Genomic DNA, 26770 nt, shown 5'->3' on the forward strand with positions numbered 1-26770 from the left:
AGTCCAGATTTTATGAAAATTCCAAAAAGAAGTTGTTGTTTTATCCTTATTTCAATAAAGAAGCAATATGGGACCCATACTGAGGTGGTGTCACATAAGCTTTTCTTTTGAAAAACCTGAATTTTGAAAAACCCACAAATATAGGAGCCTTGTCCCCTGGATTGGCGCCACTTGTCCTTTCTCTCTCCTCCCATTTACCTGCCATGTGTCAGCATAGGGTTCACCTAGAGGTGGCGCCACATGTCACCTTCTCTCTTCTGCCATCCTTTGACACGCGTCAGTGTGGGGCCACCTTAAGATGCCGCCACATGTCATTAGACATCCTCTTCATTTTATGCCACGTGTCAATATCTACCATCTTCACCCTGTGCCATGTGTCATTCCAAGGTCACCATGAGATGCCACGTGTCATGTGTTGTCCTGTTCAGAAAAAGTAGAACTTGTCTCCCCTGAGGTGGCACCATTTGAATTATGTCTCCTGCAAGTGACACATGTCACTCTCTCCTTTCCTCAAGAAAAGCAAGCGACACGTGTCAATCTCTGCTCCTTTCAGAAAAAGCAGATGACACATGTCTCCCTCCTATTTTTCTTAGAAAGTAGATGACACGTCATCTCCAGCTTCCTTCAGAAAAAGTAGAAGACACATGTCACTCCCTGCTTTTCTCAGAAAAAGCAAGTGACACATGTCACCCTCTGCTCTTCTCAGAAAAAGCAAGGGACACGTGTCTCTCTCTGCTTTCTTCAGAAAAAGCAAGTGACACATGTCACTTTCTGCCTCCTTCAGAAAAAGCAACAATTCAAATATTCAAACTCCAGGCTGAGGTGGCTCAAATCCTGAAGTCTCCTTCCTAAATTCATTTTTTGAGATGGTGCCACGTGTCCCTTTCCCTCCTTTTCCTCCCTCTTGCCACATGGCATTGTAGGAGCCACCCTGAGGTGGTGCCACATGTCCACTCTCCATTCCTTTAGGGCCAACCTCCATTTAAAATTCAAATCCCCCTCTGAGGTGGCGCCATCTAAAGAACCTCCTCCAGCAAGCTGACACTTGTCAGGTATGGACCATCCTGGACCGCCACATGTCCAGATCTCCTTTCATTAGAAAAAGTAGAATTCAAACTCCTTTGAGGTGGCACCTTCTGAACCCACTGCTCTGTTCTTCTGACATGTGTCAAACACCTTTTGAGGTGGCGCCATTCCAGAGCTCCCACTTGGCTTCATTTTTATTTTTATTTTATTTAAAATAAAAGTAGCCCACCATGAGGTGGGGCCACCTGAGGGCTCCCTACAAAAGGCAAATTTCGAATTTCAAACCCCAGGTAGCACCCTTTGAGGTGGCGCCATCTGGGAACTTTCTGCAGAGAAAATCAAGCAAACCCAATTTTGAAAATTTTCAAATTCTGATGAGGTGTCTCACCCACAAAATTTCCCATTTTATTTTCTCAAAAATGAAAATAGCACCCCCTGAGATGGCGCCACATGGAGGGCTCAGATTGAGCCTGTTTGAAATTCAAATTTTTCAGAAAAATTCTATAAAAACAAGGCTCCATGCCCAGCCTAGAGAGCTCCTTTTGGACTTGGAAATTCGACCTAGACTTGCTTCAGAATCTGATTTTGAACCTTAGAATTCGCGCCCCCCCCTTTGGCTCAGTGAAGAAGGTGCAGTGGGTCGATTTTGGTGAATCATCCGAAGCCCGGAGCGAAGGATGAACCAAGCCCTTGGTAGCAGTCCCTTTCAAGAGTTTTAAAGCTGCGTAACGAAGCAAGGTGCACCTCTTTTCCTCTTGATTTGATTTCATAATTTGATTCGGGAGTTGTTTAAAGAAAGAGCTCATCCGAGAGATGGATTGAGCTATTCTCATAAAACGACATATATAAAAATACATGATTATGATTCCTTGATGATTTTTAGCATTCATGCATTTAGCTAGATTTAATTTGCATTTTATTTCGTTAATTTAGCATGTTTCATGAATTAATTAGGATTAATTTAGCATTTATTTCAATTCTGCTCAGTTTCAGTAGTTCTCTATTTTTGTCAGTCAGTCCACACGTCATTTCATGCATTTATTTTTTATTACAAATTCCAAAAAAATCATGGAATGCGCCCTTAGGTGTCCCTAGAAATTTGCAAAAATTTCGGAAGCATTTGAATTCGTTTACTGTGGTAAACGTTCAAAAAGGTAAGGCGGGTTTTACTACTCGGGATGCATTTTAAAATATATTTTCCGACTTGTAAAATCAAGATCTCCCTCATGGGAGATCCTATTTTAGATCCTAAAGATGTTATGAACTCGGAAGGATGTATAGTTTTTAATCGGATTTTATCAGTTTTTTCTGATTTTTTTAATATCTGAAAAAATCCGAGAGTTCGGGACACGTGTCAGAGCCTGATTTGGGCCTTTGAGATTTTGGATCAACTTAGGGCTACGGGTTATCTTTGTGTGTTGCTCCAAATCCAAAACTGTAAAAAGTGAAAGTTATGTCCAAGATGTCCTCTGTTTGCATATGGAAGCTTGTGATTTTTAAAACAGCTGTGATACCTGTTTCGAATTTTTCTAGTCAGTATTCTGTTTTGTCACATTTGTCTGTCATGTTGATTTAGGCAGAAAAAGTTATATTTTTATCTATGTTTCTGTTGATCAAATGCCAAAGTCATGAACATAAAAGTTGTCCATATAAATGTCGTGAGTATCTATGATAAATATTAGAAATTTCCATGGCTGTTTTTTATTTATTTAGCATTTTATATTAGATTAGGTCAATTTTTACCTCCGTCATAACCAAATCCATGTTACCGAACTCACCATGGCTCAAATCCCGAGGCTGTAAAAACCAAAAATGTTCAATTTCGGGTCCTTTAGCAGTATGCAAAATATCAAAAGTTTTCATGGTGTAAATCTTGCATTATCATATTAAGCATTGCATTTGGTTCGGGTCCATAGGCAAAATCCACCCTTTTTAGAATTTTCTTCAAATTTTAGCATTTAAATCATATCATTTCATGAATTTTAGCATTCTAGGATGTTTATCAGAGTAGGTAGATGCTTCATACCGAATTTGGTGTAATTTGGAATCCATTTGAGGTTAGGTTTAGCCATAATATCAAAACAGGGCCTCGCAGGACCCGGATCCAAGCGAAAAACAAGCGAAATTCGTTATTTTGGATAAATTGCAAAATATCAAATTCTGATTTTATAGTCTTAATGTGTTTAGCAGTATGTCATCATGTCTCTTACTGCATTTCATCATCATTTGATTCAATTTGAATTTCAAAATCTCAATTTTACCAATTTTTCCTTCAAAAAACCCTAATTTTAAAGGTATAACTTTATAATTAGGGGTATTTTGGTCATTTTGACCCCAATTCCGAATTTCAAACTATTTTCCACTGAATTTCTTGCATTTTCATCATTTCAAATATCAAGGAAGCATGAGAATAGGGTTTATATCCAATTAAATCCAATAATTTCATAATATTATTGAAAAATCTTGGAAAAAACCCACATATTTGAGCTAACCCCATTTCAAGTTTGGTAGGGACATTCAAAAGAAGGAGCTGAAGTCTGCAAATTCCTTTTATTTCATTGATTTAGTGATGTAATAATGTAAATCTTGGAATAAGAAATTTAATTTTCAGCTTAGACTAGGATGCATATCATATAGTTTAAATTCATGCAATATCCTGTTTCTATGATTCATGCATTTTATTTCAAAAGCACTATGAATGTTCACGAATGACACATGCACCAACTCTTAGGGAGTTGATGAACTCGGTGGAATCCATATTTACGTCCCTAGTCGGAATATGGACGAGACCCAGATCCATCATCTTTCTACTAGTCACATTGAGCCTACACTCTTAGGCTATCGTAAAATGCACATCATATTTCTAATATTTTTAAAGTATTGTGCATTAAATCAATTAAACTCTGAACATATTCATGGCCACAGTCAGGATATGTGAAGGATTTATTTTGATTTAATACACATTTTCCAACAAATTTCTGAGAAATCTTTCAAAGTGCATTCATTCACTCATATCATTTGCATCATGAAATCATTGGTTTTCCCATGATTTTCTTAAGAAAACTTCATTCTCAAAGAAATCAATTTCTCAAGAAACTCTGAGTATTTTCCAAAATCGGTTTTCCCAAGTCAAGTTTTCACAGTTTTCCATGGAAACCAGTCTCTCAAGAAACTTCTAGGTTGGATTTCCAAGATCAAAGTTTCCCTCGTTTTTCCTTGGAAATGTTATTTTCTTAATATTTTCAAAAAGAGTTTTTCAATCTTCCTCAAAGATCAAAATCGATTTCCAAGTATTTCGAGGGTAAGATTCCCAGGATTTCAATTTCCCAAGTTCAGTTTTTCTTCTCCAATGAGTTTTCCTATAAATTTTCCATCATTTTCCTAAGAAAATTCTCAAAGTCCAAGTTTTCCTGAGAAGTGTTTCCCTTTTCAAATGTTCACCTCTTTTTCAAGAATCACTTCTATTTTCCCAGGATTTTCAACCATTCATGATTTCCCATAACTTTATGAACTTTCTCGTGATTCCAAAACCCCTTTCTTATGAGTTTCCTGAGAAATTGACCTTTTTCCTGAGAAATGTTTTTCAACTCCAAGCATACATCATGTTTTCCTACTTCCATTTTCCAAAATCTCATAGCACATGCCTGAATTCTTTGTGCACTTAGGATAGAACACGATTTTGATGATTTAACTAAGTCAAGCACAATTTTGGTCCTTGGTTCGATTACCCCTGTTAAAGGCGACAGGAACGGTCGAACCTCGTATCGACAGGTCGAGCCCCATCCCATGGATTTTCCTGCAATTTTCAAAACGAAGGCGAGTATTTCAAAAATAATTTCCAAAATCCGGTCAAGTTTGAATCGCGAAAGCGTTCCCTCTCTCTCTCTCGCAAGAAAGGGGAAGACGGGAAAAATTTCGCGACGATAACAGGTTTGGGGACCCCCTACCTTTTTTGGTGAAATCCACTCCTATGTGCGTGAAAATAGGTTCCAAGCACAAATGGGTCATCCAACGCATGCAATAACCACTCCACGATCTTCTCTTGCTTCTCACACATACGTAAGTGTTCTCCTTGTTGGGCCAAGGAGGAGCACACATATGGAAGAAGAGGGGAAGAAGAGAAAATCTAAGGGAGCAAGGGAAAAAAAGAGCAAACTCAAAAGGGCAAATAGGGGGGGTTGCGCCCCTCGTCTATTCTTATAGGGTTTAGGGAAGGGTCAAGGGCTGGATTAAATCCCAGCCCTTGATCTAAATTTAGGCTAGTTTCCAAATCTCAATTCCTTTTTCTTCTATTTTTCCTTTTTCTTTTTTTTTTCTTACCTTGGTCTAGCCATTCCTTCTAGGAGGGGACGCCCCTCTCTAAGATAGCCTAATATGAAATAAGGCAAGTTTTGACTTTTCAAAACTTGCCTTGGAATTAGGTAAGTTTTGATTAAAACTTGATTTTATAGTTTCTTATATTTTTTTATTTTAAACTTTAAATTTGAGTGCCACATAGGATGGGACGGCCCACCTATGGACTCTTACTAAATTATAAAATTTAATTTAGTTATAAATTTTATTCCACTAAATTAATTCCTAATTAATTCACATTAAATTCAAATGAAATTCTTTAAAAATTCTAAATATGAAATTAAATGAAATGGCGTTAAATAAAATTTGAATTAGACTTTATTTCAATTAGATGTCACCTATTAAAATTCAAAAATCCATATATTTTGATTATTTATTTTAAATATTCTTTCTAAGGTTAATTCAAATTCTTCATAAATAATTTCTGAAGAATTGAAACTCAATAGGGTCGATGAGACCTTTGGGTGTGTAGGGGTGTTTTCTTGTATTTATAAAAAAATTTGAAGTCCTACATACCCTATATCAAAATGCTTAGCTAAATTCAAAAATTTTTATTTATCATTCAATAAAAAAATACAAAAATTCAAAAAAAAATCCTCAAAAAATTATGGGTATTACACTTTTCCCTTTTTTGTTTTGTTTTTTTTTGTTCCGACATAAAAAACAAACAATAAAAAAAATGTTTCATTGTTATTTTGTTTTTGTATTTATTATTATTATTTTATTTTATATATGCCAGTGAAGCGGGGTTTCAGTTCATGCCTTACTCTAAAAAAATGTGTTTTTTCTTACCCCAATGAGCCGGTTACTGTTTATCAGCTGGATTTCTGGCAACCATTGCTCAAAAAACACAAAAAAAAGGAATACTCACCTTGATATCGCTTTCCTTGTTTTTTTTATTTTTGGTGTGCTCAAGCGATCAACAATCAGATGCCCCACACTACGATCAGCAACTTTGAATGTCCACTGGTGAGCAAAGGATGAGTATACTACAATCGTGGCTCTGATACCACTATAAGGATGAGGGGAACACGATGTGCACAAATGATATGAGGTATTGTAACAGACCTTCTTCAGGAGGTGTTTCTCACTTTAGATTTTGATTGATGTTGTTATGTGAGATCCTCTCCCTTATTAAAGGAGAGTGTGCTGGTGGTTTCACGACCCCTTGGTAGCTGTTACCCAGCATCAAGGGATCTACCAATTTTCTCTTTAATGAGGAAAAATTGATAACCATTTCACGTCATGCTTATCCAAATAAAGCACATTTGAATATGCTTCATTTGGATAAACCCCACTATTGGGTGATTTCATGCATTGGAGAGAGAGTGGGCCCACCTCTCTTCTCAATACATGAACCCATGCGTGAAACATGGCCAACCTTGGTCATATATGACCAACAAGGCCATAGGGATGAAGAATAGGGTGTTGTCCTATGTCACCTTGCTCTTTGGGTTCTACGTGGCCTAGAACATCAGTGCCAACGACCTTGCCAACGCCATGAGGACGTTTGTGGGATCAGAAGCACTAAGCTTTAGGCAGGCGGTCCTCATGGCGGCGGTGCTTGAATTCTCCGATGCCTTCTTGATGGGAACTCATGTCTCTAGCACCATGCAGAAGGGGATCCTCATCTCCATAGTCTTTCAGGGGAAGGAGAACCTGCTCTTCTATGGGTTGTTGTCTTGCTTAGCTGTTGTCGGCACCTGGTTGCTAGTACATTTTCATTGATTCATTCCTTTTTTTTTGTTTTATTTTCAGTCTTAACATCAAATTTCATTCAGAAACTGCTTCCTGTTTTTGTGCCCACATCATGTTCATATATGGTATTCCTTTATATGATGCAACAAATAGTTCATAAATCTATTTAAGAGTTTCATTGAGGGTGTTTTGAGATATAAATATAATGTGTTGTTGGTAAGAACATGAAGCATCAGTTGAATTGTGTTTTGTGTGTGGTGCTTTTGTTTTGTTGGTCATTCTAACTTTAGTCATCCACTTTTACTAATTCAAGTTTATACTTCTTTTCTATTGTTTTGATGAATTAACAAGTTCATGCCTTTCTTTTCGCCCTTTTCTGAACTTATATATGTTCTCTGTGTTGCTTCTCATGTAAGAATTGCTGAAGTTTTCAACTTGACTTCATGAAATCCGAAGAATTTTTTGAAACCTACAAGTTTTATAAGTTTGGATCCTTTTGATCTCTTGTTGGTTTTATATCAACTTGCCTTGGATAGATAACTTATGCTTGTAAAATCACAGAAGCGCTTTCTGCATGAAAGGCCAAGTCAACAGCCATTGGGCCACCATTAATTTTCTCAATACAGATCTCAATGGCCTTCGATCTAACTTTCTCCAATACTTCTAACTATATTTCAACATTTTATCCTGGTCCATTTGAATGGCTTGATTCCATTCTCTGAAATATTTTGACCAACTGACCTTTTTCTATGATAATATGTAGTTTTAATGCTACTATCTGGTGGTTTCAACAAGCTTTCCTCTTTATATTTCAATAAGTTCCTTAACTATTTCCATCATTTTTATACCATTCCCACTGTATTTGGGTTAATTTTTTCTTTTGTGTACACCTATTTGATCAGTGTTCTATATTTTGAATGGGTTGATGGATTCTGAATGAACCAGTCATTACATTAACTTATTGAGGTCAAAGGTCAAGTAACTATGTGTTATGGTTTTTTTTTTATGAAAACTTGTCCTAACAAAAGGGGTCTGGAAGTATGTTAGGAGGGATCTCTTTAATCTGAAGCCAGACTTTATAATTTGTGGTAATTAACCAACACCTTTCTTTTTTGCCTTTTCTGAACTTATTTATGTTCTCTGTGTTACTTCTCATGTAAGAGTTGCTGAATTTTTCAACTTGACCATGAAATCCGAACATTTTTTTGGAACCTAAAAATTTTCTAAGTTTGGATCCTTTCTATCTCTTGTTGGTCTTACATCAACTTGTCTTAGATGGATAACTTAGTGCTTATAGCATCTCAAAAACTCTTTCTGCATGAAAGGTCAAGTCAACAGCTATTCGGTCACCATTAATTTTCTCAATACAGAGATCTCAGCAGCCTTTGTTCCAATTTTCTCCAACACAAACTATATGTCAACATTTTTTCCGCTCTATTTGAACTGTTTGATTCCATCTCTTAAATATTTCGATCAACTGACCTTTTTTATGATAATATATAGTTTTAATGCTACTATCTGGTGGTTTCAACAAGTTTTCCTCTTTATATTTCAATAAGTTCCTTAACTAATTCCGTTCTTTTTATACAATTCTAAGTGAATTTGGGTTAATCATTTAACTAAGGCTTGTTTTTTCTTCATATTTAACTAGTGGAAACCCACTACTGAGTCTAGACAGTCTTTGGTCGGGAGCTAAAAACTCCAAGGCTGAGTACCCACACCCCAAGGGCTTATGCTTGCGCAAGGGATAGTGCCCGCGGGATCAAAACCCCCGACTACTCGTCTGACAGGTTCCATCTACGCTAACCCCTTTAGGGTGGCTTAGTTTTGTTTCATTTATATGTAAAATAAAGGCTTTTCATGAGAATGGGTACAGATGTCTAAAAACTCCTATCAGCTCAGCCTTCCCATAAGAGCTTTTGAGGGAGGTATAAAAGGATTTACATGTAAAAGTGCAAGTGGTGAAAAAATCGAGTCCACTCCTGTTAGCATTACACTTTTTCACCGAAGCGGGTTATATGTCCCCCCCCTCGAAGACACATTGTTTGCTACAGTGCGTGTTCGGGGGTTTGAATGAGCACCACGTATATAAGCACGTGGGGCTAGTATCCCCGTGTGTATTGGCATCACTTAGCATTGGAGTCTGGTGCGTTTGCACAGACTTAAGTACCCTTTCCCGCCATGAAACAATAGTTCAAGAAAAGGACAAAAATATCCTCCATTTAGAAAAGTGAAACGACGGTTCGAGATCCTCTATCCAGAAAAGTGAAACGCCGATTCGAGAATGATATTAACTCTTCAAAGCCCAAATGTTCTGTTATCGCCGTAAGTAGTAAACTTTTGCACCATCTGCTATAACAAGAGCTCCCTTTGTCATCGTTTGCTGCCACAGGACCCTCCTTTGCCATCGTCTGCTTCCACCGGATCACCCTTTGCCATCATCTTTTGTCATCAAAGCACTCTTTGCCATCATCTGCTATTGCCAGAGCAACCTTTGTCGTCGTCTGCTACCGCTAGAGCACCCGTTGTCATCATCTGCTGCCACTGAAGCATCCTTTGTTGTCATCTACGCAGTGGTAGCATCGTTGCCATCATTGGTTGCATCTACTTTTTGGGTGTTTCTCCTCCACTATCGGATTACCAAAACTTGTATTGTTTCAGTGAGTTTCGTGTAATGTTTCATTATGCAAACAAATTGATTTGTAAATCTGAATGCTAAATCTTACAACTGGTTGTGCTATTCATGCTAAATAACACCTATTTTCATATTGAAATAAATTGATTTGTATCTATCCACCTTCTGGGTGTCGAAAAATAGTTAGCATGATTTGGTCTTATGAAGCAACAATAATTTATATGTTTGAAGCAGTAATGATTTAATGAAATTATCATAATTTGTACTTAAGTTTGATAAATTGTACAACAATGTTTACGTATAAAGCCCAAACGTTACAACGATATGTACTTATGAAGGTTGTGATTTCTACAACGATTTGCAAGTTTGAAGCAACAACAATCTATACATTTAAAGCAGTAGTGATGTGTATTTATGTAGTTACCTCAATTTGTACTTAAGTTTGCTAAATCTTACAATGATGTTTACTTATGAAGCCAAATATTGCGACAATTTATAATGTTGGTGATTGTTTAAGGAATGGGATAATTTGTAATATTATATACTTGGGGAGGCAGTTGTAACATATAATGATGCGGTTAAATTTATGTGTTGTGCAGGTTAGCAATGTCTAAAGCTCGCTAGACAAGAAATCCCTCACCGTTCAATTTTATAAATATTAATAAAATGATCCGCCAATCCCATTTATATGAGTGTTATGAAAGGTACCAAAGTATAATGAAGATTGAGAATGATAAAGTCAAGGACAAAGTGTTGGAATTGTATTATGCGGAGCAATATCCATCAAATATTGAGGTTGAAGATCAAAGGAAGCATGGGGAAGAACTAAAGATGAAGAAGAGGAAGAAGGATGACGAAGAGAAGGAAAATCAAAGGAAGAAAAGGCAAATGAAGGAGGAGGAGGAGGAGAGGAAAAGGCAAAGAAAGAATAAGGAGGAGGAAGAGAAGGAAAGGCAATTGAAGAAGGAGGAGAAGGAGAGGAAAAGGCAAAGGAGGAAGGCAGAGGAGAGGGAAAGGCAAAGGAAGAAGGAGGAGGAGGAGGAGGAGAGGGAAAGGCAAAGAAAGAATAAGGAGGAGGAAGAGAAGGAAAAACAATTGAAGAAGAAGAATGAGGAGGAAGAGAAGGAAAGGCAAATGATGAAGATGGAAGAGGAAATACAAAGAAAGAAGCATCAGGATGAAGAAGATCCATTTCATGAAGACGGAAAATGAACTCATACTAGAAAAAATTGTGAATCTCCAATGACTGATAAATCAAAGCAAAGCACCATGCCAATACCAAAACCATTGGAAAATAACGAGCAGTAGACAAGTAGCCTGGGGTAGGACTTTCTAAGATTATGTATTTCCAATATCAAAGGTAATTCTGAAGTTTGAATTAGTTTTCTCTAAAAGGAGGATGCTGCCACTCCCCATTGCTCATTCATTTAATTCAACTAACAGGAACCTATTTGGAAAGATGACCATCAAAATAATTACATAAAAATGAAGCATTCACCTGGTTGGAATTCAGGCCGACAAGACTCAGTTGCCTCATTACAAAACACACTCTTAATTTCACATGTTGGAATTTATTTGGAACTCCACCGAGATCGTAGTAGCAACCCTTAAAATCTCGCCGAAAGGGAAAAAAAAGTCCCAAACAGATAACCAATACCTCCTTCCAAAAATGTAACACAATCACATTTTCTTTCCTACCGAAAGTTCCAGGCTGGTGACTATTTCTACAAAACACATGGGTGGTGCGCTTTTTTTTCCCTTTTCTTTTGTTTTTTTCAGCCAAATGGCCTGGAGACACCAAACGCTCTGTTTGGGAGCTGGGAATCAGAGGGAAATTTAACCGTTCGGAAAAGTTGAAGCCTACCAGCTCCCAAGCAGAGAGATCTACTCTCTGACGTGAGCTAAGGTAAGCAACAATCTACTCCAAAACCCCGCCTTTTCTGGATAAGTGGTTGCATCCAAACGCCAAAAGAGAAAATCTCAAAATACTTGAATCCAGAAATGGAGGGAATGAATTCAACTTCCTGGGGAAAACGAAAAGAAACATAAAGAAAAAGAAGTTTGAGGCAATCAAAAGCAAAATAAATCAATGTAACTCCCAAACATTCCGAAGCTCCACGAGCACAAACCCTAAACAAAGGACCATCTCTCGACCCCGAAAAAAACCCCTAAACCCTAACAAATTTCAAAAAGTCTGCAACATGAAAACCAAACAAGATTTTTCATGATCCCCAGTTCGGATTAGAAGTAAAAAAAAACTAGAAACCCATTCTCTCGACAAGGAACCGCCGGAGATCTCACCTCCCAGTAAGAGACGCCCTTGCTGTACCAATCCCTCTTCCTGGCGGGGTTGTTCTCTCTGATCTCCTCACTCCACATCTCCCTCGCGCTCCTGAACTCCCGACCATCGGAATCCGACCCACCGACATCCATCGATCGCTGGGCGCAACCGCAGTGGCGGAGCCAGGGGTGGGCATGGCTGGGCGTCGTGTTGGCAGTCGTCGCCGGCAGGTCTTTCGGTCGGCGACATGGGTCGTCTGATGCTTTGCGGTTTCTGAGAAACCGAAGGCTTCAGTTTCTCAGAAACCGCAAACAGGTTATCGTGTTTGTCGATAGACAAGAAAAGCAAGAGAGAGGGGGTAGGGACTAGGGAGGTTACCTGAGACAGTGCGACGGTCGGCTGCTAGCGATGGTCGCCGGAGATTGGCGAAGGTCCGACTGATTGCGACACTGGTGCCTTGCGTCGCCGAAGATTACAACAGAGAGGGAGAAGCTCGAAGGGGGGCACCGCCACCGCGGGTTCTGATCATGCATATAATTCAAGGTTTATTAACATTTAAATATGCATGATTTTATAAAATAATGTTTCAAAAACCCAATTTTATGTTAGTTTTTGAGTAAATGTGCTAAAATGATTTAAAAATAGAAAATGCATGAAAAATAGTTTTATTTTACATTTTTATGCATATTTTAGTTTTTGTTACATTCATAGTAATTTGGTTTTAGTTTTTATTAAAAGTAAAAATAAAAAATAAAAAAATGGAGAAAAATAGTTTTATATTCATTTTAAGTGTTTTTTTTTAGAAAAGAAGAAAAAAATTTATTATTAGAATAGTTTTATTTTTAGTTTCTTTTTAAATAAAAAAATAATAAAGAAAGAAAATTTTGTTTGTAACTTTTTGAAAATTTTTCTAATAAACCGGTTTACACGGTTTTTGACTTTGAACTGAAAAAAAATTCTGTTTGAACCAGTTCAAGCCGGTTTGTTTTTTTTTTAAAAAAAGAAGCTGAAAAAAATAATCACAAACCGGTTTAACCAGTTTGCAATTCTTTCAAAATTAAAAAAAAAACAAAAACAAACAGCAACAAACCGGTGAACCGGTTTGTTTGGTGTTAAAACCCCCCAAAATCACAAAAATCGGGCGCCTCTTCCATACGCCTGAAGCCCCTTTTTCCCTTCTTTCCCTCTTTTCTCACCATCCTCCACTAACACCGGCATCTCCTCTTCCCTATCTTCCCCTTCTCCCTCTTTCTTTGTCTACACTCCAGCCGGCAGCAGTGGATGACTCTTCAGTCCGGTGAATGGCGCACGGTGGAGGCCGCCAACTTCTTTTCCAATTCCTTTCTGATTCACGGTAAGTTCTGATTCCTCTACTTCTTCTTCATCTTCTTCTTCTTCTTCTCCTTCAGATCTTCTTGTTCTTCATCTTCTTCTTCTTCTTCCTCCGATCTTCTTTTCTTCTTCTTCTTTTTCTTCTTCTTCTTCTTCTTCAGATCTTCTTCTGGTTATTGATATGTGTAAAATGAAAAAAAAAAAGAAAGAAAAATAGAAAGAGAAAAAAAAATTAAACTCGATCATTGTTGTTTCTGATTTTTTTCCGATTTTTAATTATGTAATTGATGTTCTAGTTAGATGCATATTGAATTTTAAAGTTAGTTTACATTCTGAATTTCATATTTCTTGTGTTGAATTTTTTTTTATCGCCGGTGTTTACTATGCTTCATTGATGTCTGATTGTTGATCTCTTGTGAAAAAATATTCACTGTTTTCCAGTGATGATCTGGATCATCTAGATCACCTGGATATTAAAAGAAACCAGTATTTTTGGTGTTGATCGGTGCCCTGTATCTGCTGGAGATTCAATGTGAAGTAAGACCGATCAGACATCATTTGTTGCTGCCGTGGGAATCCATTTTTGCTGTAATAGAGATCCATTTTTTTGCCGGAATATTGTTTACCGAGAAATTCTGTTTCACTAGTCTGTGTAAAAATTAATGAAGCTTTTGACTGATTTTCTGAGTTTGTGTTGGCTTGATTGAACACATACTTACTGAGTTTCCAGAATTCACAGGATTTCTGAATTATGTTTGAATAACAATATACAGATTGTTGTATTAGTTGTGTGGATTGAGTGATATTGGATTTTGAGCATTATAAAACATCAGGTGTTCGGGTATCATCTGCTGAGTTTTCAGATTAGCTGTTAGTTGAATTGATTAGTTGTTAAAAATGATTTGTTAGTGTTTAGTTTTCAATCAATTACATTAGTGTTTAGCATTTAGGTTAAGAGTATTTGATTTCATTAGTGTATGTTCAATTTAGCATAAAATTTTCATTTAGTAAACATTGCATGCTTAGTCATACTTACACTCGTTTAGTATTATCATTGCTTATTTCAATATAATTTTCAACATTTATTTCGTGCATTTTAGATAGCATCATTCTAGTTTTCTTTCTCTCTTGTGCTGCTCGTGTTCTTTTGAATTGTGCAGGATAGCACAGGAGTGGAGTTGAAGCGATTACGTGATACGAGAAAGAGAAGAATAAAGCTTCTTTTTACTTTTCAGTTTAGAATTAGGAATTTAATTGGGTTTATAAATATTGCACTTTACGCCCTCTGCGAAGGGTATTCATTTGTTGTAATAGTTAGTTGTTTTTATCTTTTCTGAACATTTTACATTTCACATAATTCGGCAATAAAGAATAGGTTAGATTTGTGTACTTGAATACGATATATTCCCGTTCCCTAAGTTCGACCCGGTCTCATCCACTAGTGAGAACCGGTTTTTATTATTTGATGTCTGGTTTTCACATGTTTTTCATTTAAAAATCTTTAAAAAATTACAACGATTATAAAGAAGACATCAAATTTTTGGCGCCGTTGCCGGGGAACGGCGTAATATTAGTATTCACTTTATTGCCTAGTGTTTGTGTTGCATTTAGGTTTAGAACCACGTATGTGCATATCTTAGAGACGAGCTTACTTTTCTGCACAGCCCACCTACTAGAACCCCCTTAGAGGTGACTGTGTACGATTGGTACCGTACACATAGATTTCATATTTCTTTGCATAATCTCTGTTATGTGTAACTGCGTGGTGTTTGTTTAGTTTTTGTTGTTTTTAGTTCACTCGCTTTGTGGTTTGCGTGGTTTGGCCGCTTAGTGCGTTAGTTAGGTAGAAAACCCAAAGTTAGGACGTGTGCTACACCGGTCTACTCCAAGGTGTACGCAATGGCTGACGATCATCAATTGATCCATCCTTTGAGGGAGTACTTCATGCCAAATACGTATACTCCCGCCTCCTGCATCACGAGACCTGATGTAGGAGCGAGCCATTTTGAGATAAAGGCCAGTGTGATTCAAATGTTACCTTCGTTTTATGGCCTTAGCAATGAGGACCCATATCGTCATCTCGACGAATTCCTTGAGATTTGCTCGACTGTGCGAATCAATAACTTTGGAGATGATGCTATGCGGTTGACTTTGTTTCCGTTCTCTCTCAAAGATAAAGCCAAGCACTGGCTAAAATCTCTTGAGACGGTTTGTATTACTACTTGGGAAAGAATGCAAAAAGAATTTTTAAAAAAATATTTCTCAATTGGTAAGACAAACCAGTTTCGTAAAGCTATAACCAGTTTTTCTCAAATTGAGGGAGAACAATTTCACGAGTCTTGGGAGAGATTGAAAGATCTTCTCCGCAAGTGTCCCCATCACCAGGTGCCTCGTTGGCAGTTGGTGCAGTATTTTTATGACGGGCTTACTGAAAAGCATCGTCAAATGGTTGATTCGTCTTGTGGGGGCACTTTTATGCTCAAGAGTGAGGACGAGGCATGGTCTTTATTCGAAACCTTGAGTGAAAACATGATGCATCATACCTTGTCTTCACGGCTCGATAGGACTACACCTGTGTCTAGTGGTCCTAGGAAAGTTGGGATTTCCGAAGTTAGGTCCGAGTTAGAATTGCGTACCAAGGTTGACCAGTTGACTAGGAAGTTACATCAATTCCTAGCCAATTACTCGAGAAATCCAGTAGAAAGAGTGTGCGAGCTATGTGCTAGCCCTGCACACTGTGTTTCAGATTGTCCGGCAGCACCATTATATCCTGAATTCGTTCAGGAACAAGTGAATGCTGCCCAAGGTTTCGCTAAAACCATGCCCGATTCATTTACACCATCATATAACCCAGGTTGGCGAAACCAGTCTATTTTCCCATCCCATCAGCCCTCCCAGACATAGTATAGACCCAGTAACCCTTCACAAGGTTACTCGCACCCCATTTTTCCACAGGTTCATCCCCCAGCCCAACATGCTTATACTCAACCCCATCCTCATGAGCCTTCATTTAGTCAATCCTTCCAAGATAGGATATTACAAGTTTTGAGCTCCCATACACAGTCAATAGCCAAGCTAGAGACTCAAATGGGACAATTGGTTGAGACCTTCAGTAGGCAAAGCGAGGGGAACCCATCTAGTCAGTCTGTTGTCACATCCAAGGGAGATGATTCCATGTTATTTGACTTGCAACCCACTTCTTCACATCATGAGCAAGTCAAATCTGTTACATCCCTTCAGTATGGGAAGGCGTGTCACCCTACTCAGGAATCGACTCATGAACCCCATATCATTTCTACTGACGAGTCGATCTCCATGATACCTCAGCAGAAGGGGCCAGACTCACAGCATGCATTATCATCATATAAAGCCCCATTTTCTCAGCCTTTAGGATCACCAATTGTTTTTAGTAAGCAAGAGGTGCAGATGCAGAAGGTGCTTGACCAAGTCAAGCCAGATCATATTCACCACTTGTCTGAAGTTGCATTCATTGATAGTCGGTCGGTTCTGGACTCTCATTTCTTGACCAGTCTCTCAGATGAGACTAATCTATGTTCTTCATGTCAAGAGAGTTATGATCATACAGTTGGAGGTAGAAGGGATGGAAACACAGTGCGTAGTGTCACAGATGACACTCTTTTCTTCATAGAACCCGGTTGAGCGATACTTCATGTCCATTGATCTCATGGACGATGAAGGATTTTTTCTAGGGATTCGTCTGGCTGGGGACGTGAAACTTAGCGCTTTATGGGAGGCAACCCATATCTTGTATATTATTAGATTTGCATAGAATTTATAGATTTTATTTTGTTTTTACTTTTTCATGAGTTTTTCATGTTCTTTTTGTTTCATTCTATAAGTTTCATGTTTTGTCATGTATACATTGCATTCATTACGTTCATAGAACGTGTATTTTTAATTCATGTCAGGTCATTCTACTCTTTTCCCTCATTTATTTCTCTTATGTGCATTCACGTAGTTTCATATAAGCATGGGGGAGTGCCACTGGGACAGTGTCATTCAAGCATGGGGGAGGGTGTAGTTTGCACACATGGATATTTATGTTTACGTTCTTGCACATGTTTACACATCTCTCATGAAAAGTAGATTTTTAAAGAAAGAGTTTGAACTTATATGAATGTTATTTCAAATCTGATGTTTTTAGAGGATTTTTAAGCCCCACGAAAAATTTTTCTGACATAGATCTAAAAATTATGGTTGTTTATGCGGATTTCGAAGAAATGATGATAGATACATGTTAGAATTTATTTTGAATCATAAATATGAATATGCACAGTTCTATTTTTGAAAAAACTAAGCAAATGAACAAAAGTGTAAAAATGAGCTCAAAAAGTGAGAAAAAGCACGTGTTAGGTTGTTTGGATAATTCCACAATCCTTAGTAGATGGAACTTAGATGTAAGTTGAAACTTTTAATTCCATTTTCGAAAAGGAGAGTGGAAAACTTCGTGATCCTAAGTAACTGAGAACAGATACAAGTTGAAATGTTTGACTCTCATGTTATAAAGGTGAATGAAGGAAGTCACTTTTATGTCTTAGTTGATATCTTTTGGTATGTATTGAAAAAGTATAGAAGATATTGACATTGCACAAGGCATAAAAGCAGACCACACGCAAGCTATAAGAGAAGAATAAGTGAGCAAAAAGAAAAAGTGTGAAAAAATGAAAAAATCGAGAAAAGAGTTGAAAAAGAGAGTAAAGTTCAGTGCTTAGAAGTGTGATTGAGAAAACCTGTGCAGAAAACATATGAGTGAGGATAAGTAAATAATAATATGTTTTTATTGGATTTTCTAAGAATAAAACATAAATAATTGTGATATTTAGAAAAGTGGAAGAAATTTTTTTTCTGTGGTGGTGCATAAAAGACTCTAATTATATTTCGATTTTGAAATAATAGGAAATATTTGTGAAAACAAAGTCTTTAATTACCTACTGCTTATGAGGATGTGTAATATTTTGCATACATGACAGAGATGTTTGTGGGTAGCATCACTGCAAACCCTCACGAGACCTTACTCGTCCACTGGGGTAACCCAGGGGTTGAAAGGGCTTGTTGCATGAGCTAAATGCAACCGTGATTCCTACGAAAGTGAGTTAGGTGATAGTTTGATTTCTTGCATTTTTCTAGTTTGCTCGAGGACTAGCAAAACATAAGCATGGGGGTATTTGATCATGCATATAATTCAAGGTTTATTAACATTTAAATATGCATGATTTTATAAAATAATGTTTTAAAAACCCAATTTTATGTTAGTTTTCGAGTAAATGTGCTAAAATGATTTAAAAATAGAAAATGCATGAAAAATAGTTTTATTTTATATTTTTATGCATATTTTAGTTTTTGTTACATTCATAGTAATTTGGTTTTAGTTTTTATTAAAAGTAAAAATAAAAAAATAAAAAAATAAAAAAATGGAGAAAAATAGTTTTATATTCATTTTAAGTGTTTTTTTAGAAAAGAAGAAAAAAAATTATGATTAGAATAGTTTTATTTTTAGTTTCTTTTTAAATAAAAAAAATAATAAAGAAAGAAAATTTTGTTTGTAACTTTTTGAAAATTTTTCTAATAAACCGGTTTACACGGTTTTTGACTTTGAACTGAAAAAAAATTCTGTTTGAACCGGTTCAAGCCAGTTTGTTTTTTTTTTTAAAAAAGAAGCTGAAAAAAATAATCACAAACCGGTTTAACCAGTTTGCAATTCTTTCAAAATTAAAAAAAAAACAAAAACAAACAGCAACAAACCGGTGAACCGGTTTGTTTGCTGTTAAAACCCCCCAAAATCACAAAAATCGGGCGCCTCTTCCATACGCCTGAAGCCCCTTTTTCCCTTCTTTCCCTCTTTTCTCACCATCCACCACTAACATCGGCATCTCCTCTTCCCTATCTTCCCCTTCTCCCTCTTTCTCTGTCTACACTCCAGCCGACAGCAGTGGAGGACTCTTCAGTCCGGTGAATGGCGCACGGTGGAGGCCGCCAACTTCTTTTCCAATTCCTTTCTGATTCACGGTAAGTTCCGATTCCTCTACTTCTTCTTCATCTTCTTCTTCTTCTTCTCCTTCAGATCTTCTTGTTCTTCATCTTCATCTTCATCTTCTTCTTCTTCTTCTTCCTCCGATCTTCTTCTTCTTCTTCTTCTTTTTCTTCTTCTTCTTCTTCTTCTTCTTCTTCTTCTTCTTCTTCTTCTTCTTCTGGTTATTGATATGTGTAAAACGAAAAAAAAAAGAAAGAAAGAAAAATAGAAAGAGAAAAAAAAATTAAACTCGATCATTGTTGTTTCTGTTTTTTTTCCGATTTTTAATTCTGTAATTGATGTTCTAGTTAGATGCATATTGAATTTTAAAGTTAGTTTACATTCTGAATTTCATATTTCCTGTGTTGAATTTTTTTTTATCGCCGGTGTTTACTATGCTTCATTGATGTCTGATTGTTGATCTCTTGTGAAAAAATATTCACTGTTTTCCGGTGATGATCTGGATCATCTAGATCACCTGGATATTAAAAGAAACCAGTATTTTTGGTGTTGATCGGTGCCCTGTATCTGCTGGAGATTCAATGTGAAGTAAGACCGATCAAACATCATTTGTTGTTGCCGTGGGAATCCATTTTTGCTGTAATAGAGATCCATTTTTTTGCCGGAATATTGTTTACCGGGAAATTCTGTTTCACTAGTCTGTGTAAAAATTAATGAAGCTTTTGACTGATTTTCTGAGTTTGTGTTGGCTTGATTGAACACATACTTACTGAGTTTCCAGAATTCACAGGATTTCTGAATTAGGTTTGAATAACAATATACAGATTGTTGTATTAGTTGTGTGGATTGAGTGATATTGGATTTTGAGCATTATAAAACATCAGGTGTTCGGATATCATCTGCTGAATTTTCAGATTAGCTGTTAGTTGAATTGATTAGTTGTTAAAAATGATTTGTTAGTGTTTAGTTTTCAATCAATTACATTAGTGTTTAGCATTTAGGTTAAGAGTATTTGATTTCATCAGTGTATGTTCAATTTAGCATAAAAATTTCATTTAGTAAACATTGCATGCTTAGTCATACTTACACTCGTTTAGTATTATCATTGCTTATTTCAATATAATTTTCAACATTTATTTCGTGCATTTTAGATAGCATCATTCTAGTTTTCTTTCTCTCTTGTGCTGCTCGTGTTCTTTTGAATTGTGCAGGATAGCACAGGAGTGGAGTTGAAGCGATTACGTGACACGAGAAAGAGAAGAATAAAGCTTCTTTTTACTTTTCAGTTTAGAATTAGGAATTTAATTGGGTTTGTAAATATTGCACTTTACGCCCTCTGCGAAGGGTATTCATTTGTTGTAATAGTTAGTTGTTTTTTATCTTTTCTGAACATTTTATATTTCACATAATTCGGCAATAAAGAATAGGTTAGATTTGTGTACTTGAATACGATATATTCCTGTTCCCTGAGTTCGACCCGGTCTCATCCACTAGTGAGAACCGGTTTTTATTATTTGATGTCTGGTTTTCACATGTTTTTCATTTAAAAATCTTTTAAAAATTACAACGATTATAAAGAAGACATCAGGTTCACCGAAGGGAGGCCGACGGCACTGCAGAGCACAGGGGTTGTCAGCGAATGGGGTTGCCGCCTTGCCTGTGACAGAAGGGGAACGCCGAAACGGAGGGGCAGAGCACAGACGATAAAGGAAAACTAGCGAGGGTTTTACCCCTCGCCCCTTTTGGCAGGCTCTAGACTCATCGAGAGCCCGGGTCCCGGTCGACTTGGTTTCACGAGTCCCAATTCGACTCAGTTTCCCGAGTCATGAGTCGACTCGGTTTCAAATTTTAGGGTGGGCGGCCGCCCACCCCTGGCTCCGCCACTGCTCAGGTAGAAACTCATACTTCATGTGCACTTTCTTCAACTCGTAAGGAGCCTTTTGCTTTGGCTTGCATGGGGCAACAACCAGGTAAAGACTCCGGAAAGGCCATCTGTAATTCTCCAGCACCTGAAAGTTCAAAAATGGGTCAGTCTAGTTTGTCTGGTTGATTTGGTGCTTCACCCCCACATTCATATGAGATGAAGCAAATAAGAAATGACATGACAGAACAAGCTTGCGGTGGGCCTGGGCCCATTTAGGGCTTGGCCCGCTGGGCTTAAAGTGCAGCTCGGTTCTTAAGCGGCTTGAGTTTGAACAGCCCATGGCCCGGCCCATTGGCCCAATGGGTCAATCTGAAGTGGGCAGGGTTCGGTCCGGCCTGACCCAAACCCATTTGTAAATAATAATAATTAACAAATTCCCAAGGCCTGATTTTTTTTAGAAACTATTTCCAAAATGAGAAACACTGCATTTTCGAAATGCGTAAAAAAACAACAATTTTTTATATTAAAAACACGTCTATCATACTATGAGAAATACTTTTCTCACCCTAAGGCCTGATTTGTTTCATTCACACGTAAAGAAAGACTTTACATGGAAATGGGCATTGATTTTCTAAAAATTAAATTTGTGCCAACATAACACTTTCCCACCATAAAAATTCAATGTTTGTTTCATTTATTTATGATGAAAAAGAATTACATCAAGAATTCTCATGTAAGTTGCATGAAACAAACGAAGCCTAAGGAAAATACATTTTTCATATTTGAAAACAAGTTTCTCATGTGTTTTTCAAGCATTTCCCTTTTGTGAGATACATATTTATCATGTTTGACAAGTTTTTTTCTTTTTTTAGACATTTCCCATTTGTTTCCCAGTGGTTCGCAATTCGTTTCTCGATTCAGTTCCCGTTTCCTGTTTCATGCATAGTGACAAATCTCGAGAGATTTATGGAAATCTCATAAGAAATTACTCAAAAGTTAAAAATGTTAATTTCTCGCGTTATTTTCATTTTCTTACAAGTTTTTTGTCGAAAACATAGATATTGTGTTTTAAACACGATATTTATGTTTTTATCAACTATTTATTGCAAAAAAACCGCGTGACCTTTATTTTGAAATATTTTTATTTATGTTCCTATATAAAAAAATATTTTATATATTTTTAATTTATTTTTATTGTTAATATTTTGCCAAAAATGGCAAAATTTAAAAAAAAAAAATCAAATTCTCGTGAATTTTTGGCTGGCTATATTTTTTCTGTTTTTAAACTTTCGTCCCTATGGTTTCACGTATACCTAGGGATGGCAGTAGATAGAGTCTAGAGACGGGGGACAATGTCTTCAATCTGGCTCCGTCTCAAAATTCTGCCCTTCATCCTGCCTTCATCCTTGCACGCACGAGTTTTGATTTTAACCTTCATCCTTGCCTGCATCTTAGTTTCATATCTTCCATCCTCGATCCAAATGAGACGAGGCAGTGTGGGACCCGTTTCTCTTAGATCAATTGTCATCCTTAAAGGTATTTTGTTTATTTTGCTAACGGGGATTGGGGGCGAGAGAAAGCATAAGTCCCTCCCCACCTCCATCCTTTTGATTTTAACTTTCATCACCGTTTCATGTCCTTCATTCCCGATCCAAATGAGGTGAAGCAGGGCGGGCCCCCGTTTTCCCCCGATCCACTTCCATCCCTACGTATACCTGAAAAATCTCTTTCCCCGTTTGCATTTACGTTTTTGACAACCTTGGATTTCGGGTCCGGTACCCGGTACAAATCCGATCCGTTGACAGCCCTAAATTATAAAGCAGTGGAAAATTTCCAACAACGGAGGCGCCGTTTTGCAAAATCACAAAAATCTGGTCGCATATACGACACGGTTATAGCCTATCCGTTTTAGGGTTTGGTACTTTGATCAGCTTATCGTTCACTCAGACCTCCTCGTCTTCTTCTCTCCGTTCGTCGTCCTCCTCCTCCTGATGGCTAGATCGAAGAACGCAGAACCCAAACCGAAGGAGTCCGCTTCCGACGGTGAACCCAACGAGGCCGTGCCCTCCGATGACTCAGACGATGACAAAGCCGAGCCCCGCCCCGAGGGCGGCAGCCCCGGGTACGCCCTTCTTCTTCTTCTTCTTCATCTCGTCCTCCTCCTTCTTGCTCCTTCCGCTCTCGTTATCATCGGTTAAGTTCTCCATCGATTTTTTTTCTCTTCCCATCAGGAAGATCTTCATTGGGGGTTTGGCCAAGGAGACTACTTCAGGTTAGGCCGAATCTTCCTATTTCCCTTTTCTCCTCTCTGTTCTTTGTTTTCTTGCTTCTCTTGGGCTCTCTCTTTTATGTTTTCTCGTTTGGGATCTTGGAGTCTTGGAGGTAGGGTTTTTTTTGTTCATAATGTTAGGGTTTGGATCTCAGCGCAATTCACCAAACATTTTGGCAAGTATGGTGAGATTACGGACTCTGTGATCATGAAGGATCGAAGTACGGGGCACCCCCGTGGCTTCGGATTCGTCACCTACGCCGATCCGTCTGTTGTTGATAAGGTTATTCAGGATACGCACATCATCAATGGGAAACAGGTAATTCTTTTATTTGCGTCTTGTTTCTTTCCGCTGGATGCGATTATGGTCTGGTTTCGTTTTCTTTGTGGTTGTGATTTTGTGTATGAGAAGGAAATCTGGGTGTTTACTAGGTGGAAATCAAGAGGACGATCCCGAAAGGAGCTGTGAGTGGGAAGGATTTTAAGACGAAAAAGATTTTCGTTGGTGGTATCCCGACAACAGTTACAGATGGTATTGACATTTGCTTTGATATAGTGATGTTGATCCGCCTATTTTGTTTTGATGGGATCTGTCGGTGCCTATCGAGTTTTTGTTTTGCGGGATTGGTATTCTTGTGGTGGTTTAACATGGTTTGGTTTTTCTTGTTTTTGTTGTTTGATATGTGATCAATTAAATAGATGAGTTCAGCAACTTCTTTTCAAAGTTTGGAGAGGTGAAGGAGCATCAGATTCTACGTGACCATTCAACCAACAGGTCTCGAGGCTTCGGTTTCATCACGTTTGACTCTGAACAGGTGGTGGACGACCTCTTAGCAAAGGGAAACAAGATTGAAATGGCCGGGACACAGGTTAGTGTAGCTAACAGGAAGGTGGTCTCGATGGATTCTGTGACTGATATCCCCTTTTCGTTACTAATGAAGAGAGAAAGAGCAATATTTGATTTATTTTCTTGTATCTTCGGTCATCATCGTTCAAACGTTTACTATACTAAGGTGTTTGAATTTCTTATGCCTGTTAGATGAAGTTGTGATACGCATCAGCATTCTGTATGAAATTATCTAGGCATGCATACTTAGTTGCCATGACTGTCATGATACTCTAGCTTGAACATTGCTAGTTTTGTTTAGAATTTTACAGTAGCTGATTTTGGATAATAATATAGAATTATAGTGATTCTTAAGAGCACCTTGCCGCAGGTATGAAGCTGAGTCTCATTGACTTATAGATAATATGCGAAGGATAACAGGTTAGGTTAATTGTTTTATTTTGTTGTAGGTGGAGATCAAGAAGGCTGAGCCAAAGAAAGCCGGAAATCCACCACCATCCAAGTTCTTCAACGACCCCAAGCCTCCCTATGGTGGGTATGGGGATTCATATGGTGGATTTGGTGGTGGTGGTGGCTATGGCGCTAGTTCATATAGGTCAGGCACTTTTGGTGGTAGGCCAGGTGGTTATGGCGGGTACGGTGGAGGTGAGTTCGGTAGTGGTTATGGAGGATATGGTGGTAGCGGTCTAGGAGGTTATCGAGGAGAGTCTTCTCTTGGGTACTCTAGTCGCTATGGTGGAGGTTTTGGTAGAGGTTATGAAGGTGGAATGCTAGGTGGGTACGGTGGCCCTGGTGATAGCTATGGTGGATATGGGGGTGTTGGCTATAGCAGTGGCTATGAGTCAGGCTCTGGCACTGGCTATGGTGGGGGTGGTGGCTACGGCAGTGGCTACGAGTCAGGCTCTGGCACTGGCTATGGTGGGGCTGGTGGCAGTTTCTATGGAAGTAGAGGTGGCTTTGGAGGTACCGGTAGCGGTCGTTACCATCCTTATGCAAGGTAGAAGATTTCTTGAGCGAGGTCTTAGACTGCAGTTCAGAGACAAGGCAGTTCAAAGCTTCATCCTTAGCACAAGTCAGTCTTCTCTAGCGTCAAGGAACCCTACATACAATTTGGTCATAGTTATTCTGCTCATGTATGCTGGTGCAGGAGTCACTCTTTTAGCGTGGAATAGTCTTGTTATATGTTAGATTTTTCTGTTGAGTGGACAAATCTCATATAGGTATGCTTGCTTTTGAAGAACAGGTTTCTTTTTTTTTTTTCAGGTAAACAATGCTATATCCTTTTCTATTCAGGAATAGGTGTATGCTTCTATAGTTCTATGCAACCGTAGGGTTTTGGGACCCCTGTTTGTGTGTGGTTGGGGCAGCTATAGCATCTAGCTCTACTACTTGCTTGTTTGTTGTGTCATGCTTCAGCTTTGTAACTTAGAATATCTTCAAATACTGTTCTTATAGGGATTTCTAACCTAGCGCTTGGATTAGATGATTAGATATATTGCTTACAGGAATTACCTTGCATAGGTGCTCCTTCTGCTTCAATCTGCCCTTTTAGGGCATGTTTTAACTTTTAACTGGTGAAGTTTCTTTTCATTTTTTCCTTTACAATGAGATGACTGCCACATTGATTGCTAAAGCAGTTTGATTCTCCATGTTACTTGACTTGCATTTTCCCTTCATCTTATGTTTTGGATCATTCTGTCCATAGAACACATTGAAGCTGGATGACATTGTCAGCTCATTACTGATGATATGGGGCTCAGGAATATCATTTGTAGCTCACCTTAACTGATTGACCATATGTGATGAACCATTGTCATTTGATCCATCTTTAGTGTATAATTTTGTTGATGGCTCCAATGATCAAAGTGCATTAGCTGATAGTATTCTTATGTTTCAAATTTAAACTGTGAAATTCTACTTGAACAAGCCCGTATGGTACAGACGTGAGAAAATTTTGAATTGACGCATGTGATGTAACCTCATGAATTGTATTTTTGGCTCATTGCTGTGGGCCATGGTCTTTCCCCAGTGATGCCATGGTCATTGTGGGCCATTCGCCCTGCATGCAACTGCGGTGAGAGTGATAAAAGCTTAACATGATAGGTGGCTGTTTCAGTTGCAGGTTGCCACTATCAGTGTTGATCATCACTGATCTTTTCCTAGTGATGCCAAAGTCTCAGTGCTGATTACCCTTAGCCCAAAGGACAGGGGAAATTATGTAAGCCCTCTGATAAGACGGGTTAGGATTTGTTTGGCATGGAGTTTGAGCTATTTTTAAGTTCGCTGGATTTCATGTTGCTGCAGATGATTGCTTGAAATATTCTCAAGCCATGATTTTTTCGATCAGAAATACGGAAATCATCTTTATAGATTGAATCTATCACTATTCGTGAATGTGCATTTGGTCATCGATATCCTTATTTCAACAATAAAGAATTTGTTTCTGCATAGGCATTTTTATTTGCAGCCATTT

At 38.0% G+C, this 26770-nt stretch overlaps 1 protein-coding gene across 1 annotated transcript; it reads left to right on the forward strand.

The window, feature by feature from the left end:
* Positions 1-6879: 6879 nt before the first annotated feature.
* On the forward strand, positions 6880-25667 carry LOC149843072 (uncharacterized). Its single transcript, XM_090000823.1, has 7 exons — positions 6880-7085; positions 23094-23303; positions 23413-23453; positions 23606-23769; positions 23883-23982; positions 24150-24319; positions 24747-25667. The coding sequence occupies exons 1-7, from the start codon at positions 6880-6882 to the stop codon at positions 25296-25298; spliced, it is 1443 nt and encodes a 480-aa protein (XP_089856949.1). The 3' UTR covers positions 25299-25667.
* Positions 25668-26770: the final 1103 nt, after the last annotated feature.

Source organism: Nuphar pumila, chromosome 3 (genome assembly GCF_984573655.1).
Source record: "Nuphar pumila chromosome 3, dmNupPumi1.hap1.1, whole genome shotgun sequence".
Classification (NCBI taxonomy): domain Eukaryota; kingdom Viridiplantae; phylum Streptophyta; class Magnoliopsida; order Nymphaeales; family Nymphaeaceae; genus Nuphar; species Nuphar pumila.

Bases quoted from the DNA above. Each gene is read 5' to 3' on its own strand.
- LOC149843072 (XM_090000823.1), top strand. From the start codon at position 6,880: ATGAGGACGTTTGTGGGATCAGAAGCACTAAGCTTTAGGCAGGCGGTC. The intron at 7,086-23,093 runs GTTGCTAGTACA...TATCCGTTTTAG, and splicing joins TTAGCTGTTGTCGGCACCTG to GGTTTGGTACTTTGATCAGC. The intron at 23,454-23,605 runs GTTAGGCCGAAT...TTTGGATCTCAG, and splicing joins GGCCAAGGAGACTACTTCAG to CGCAATTCACCAAACATTTT.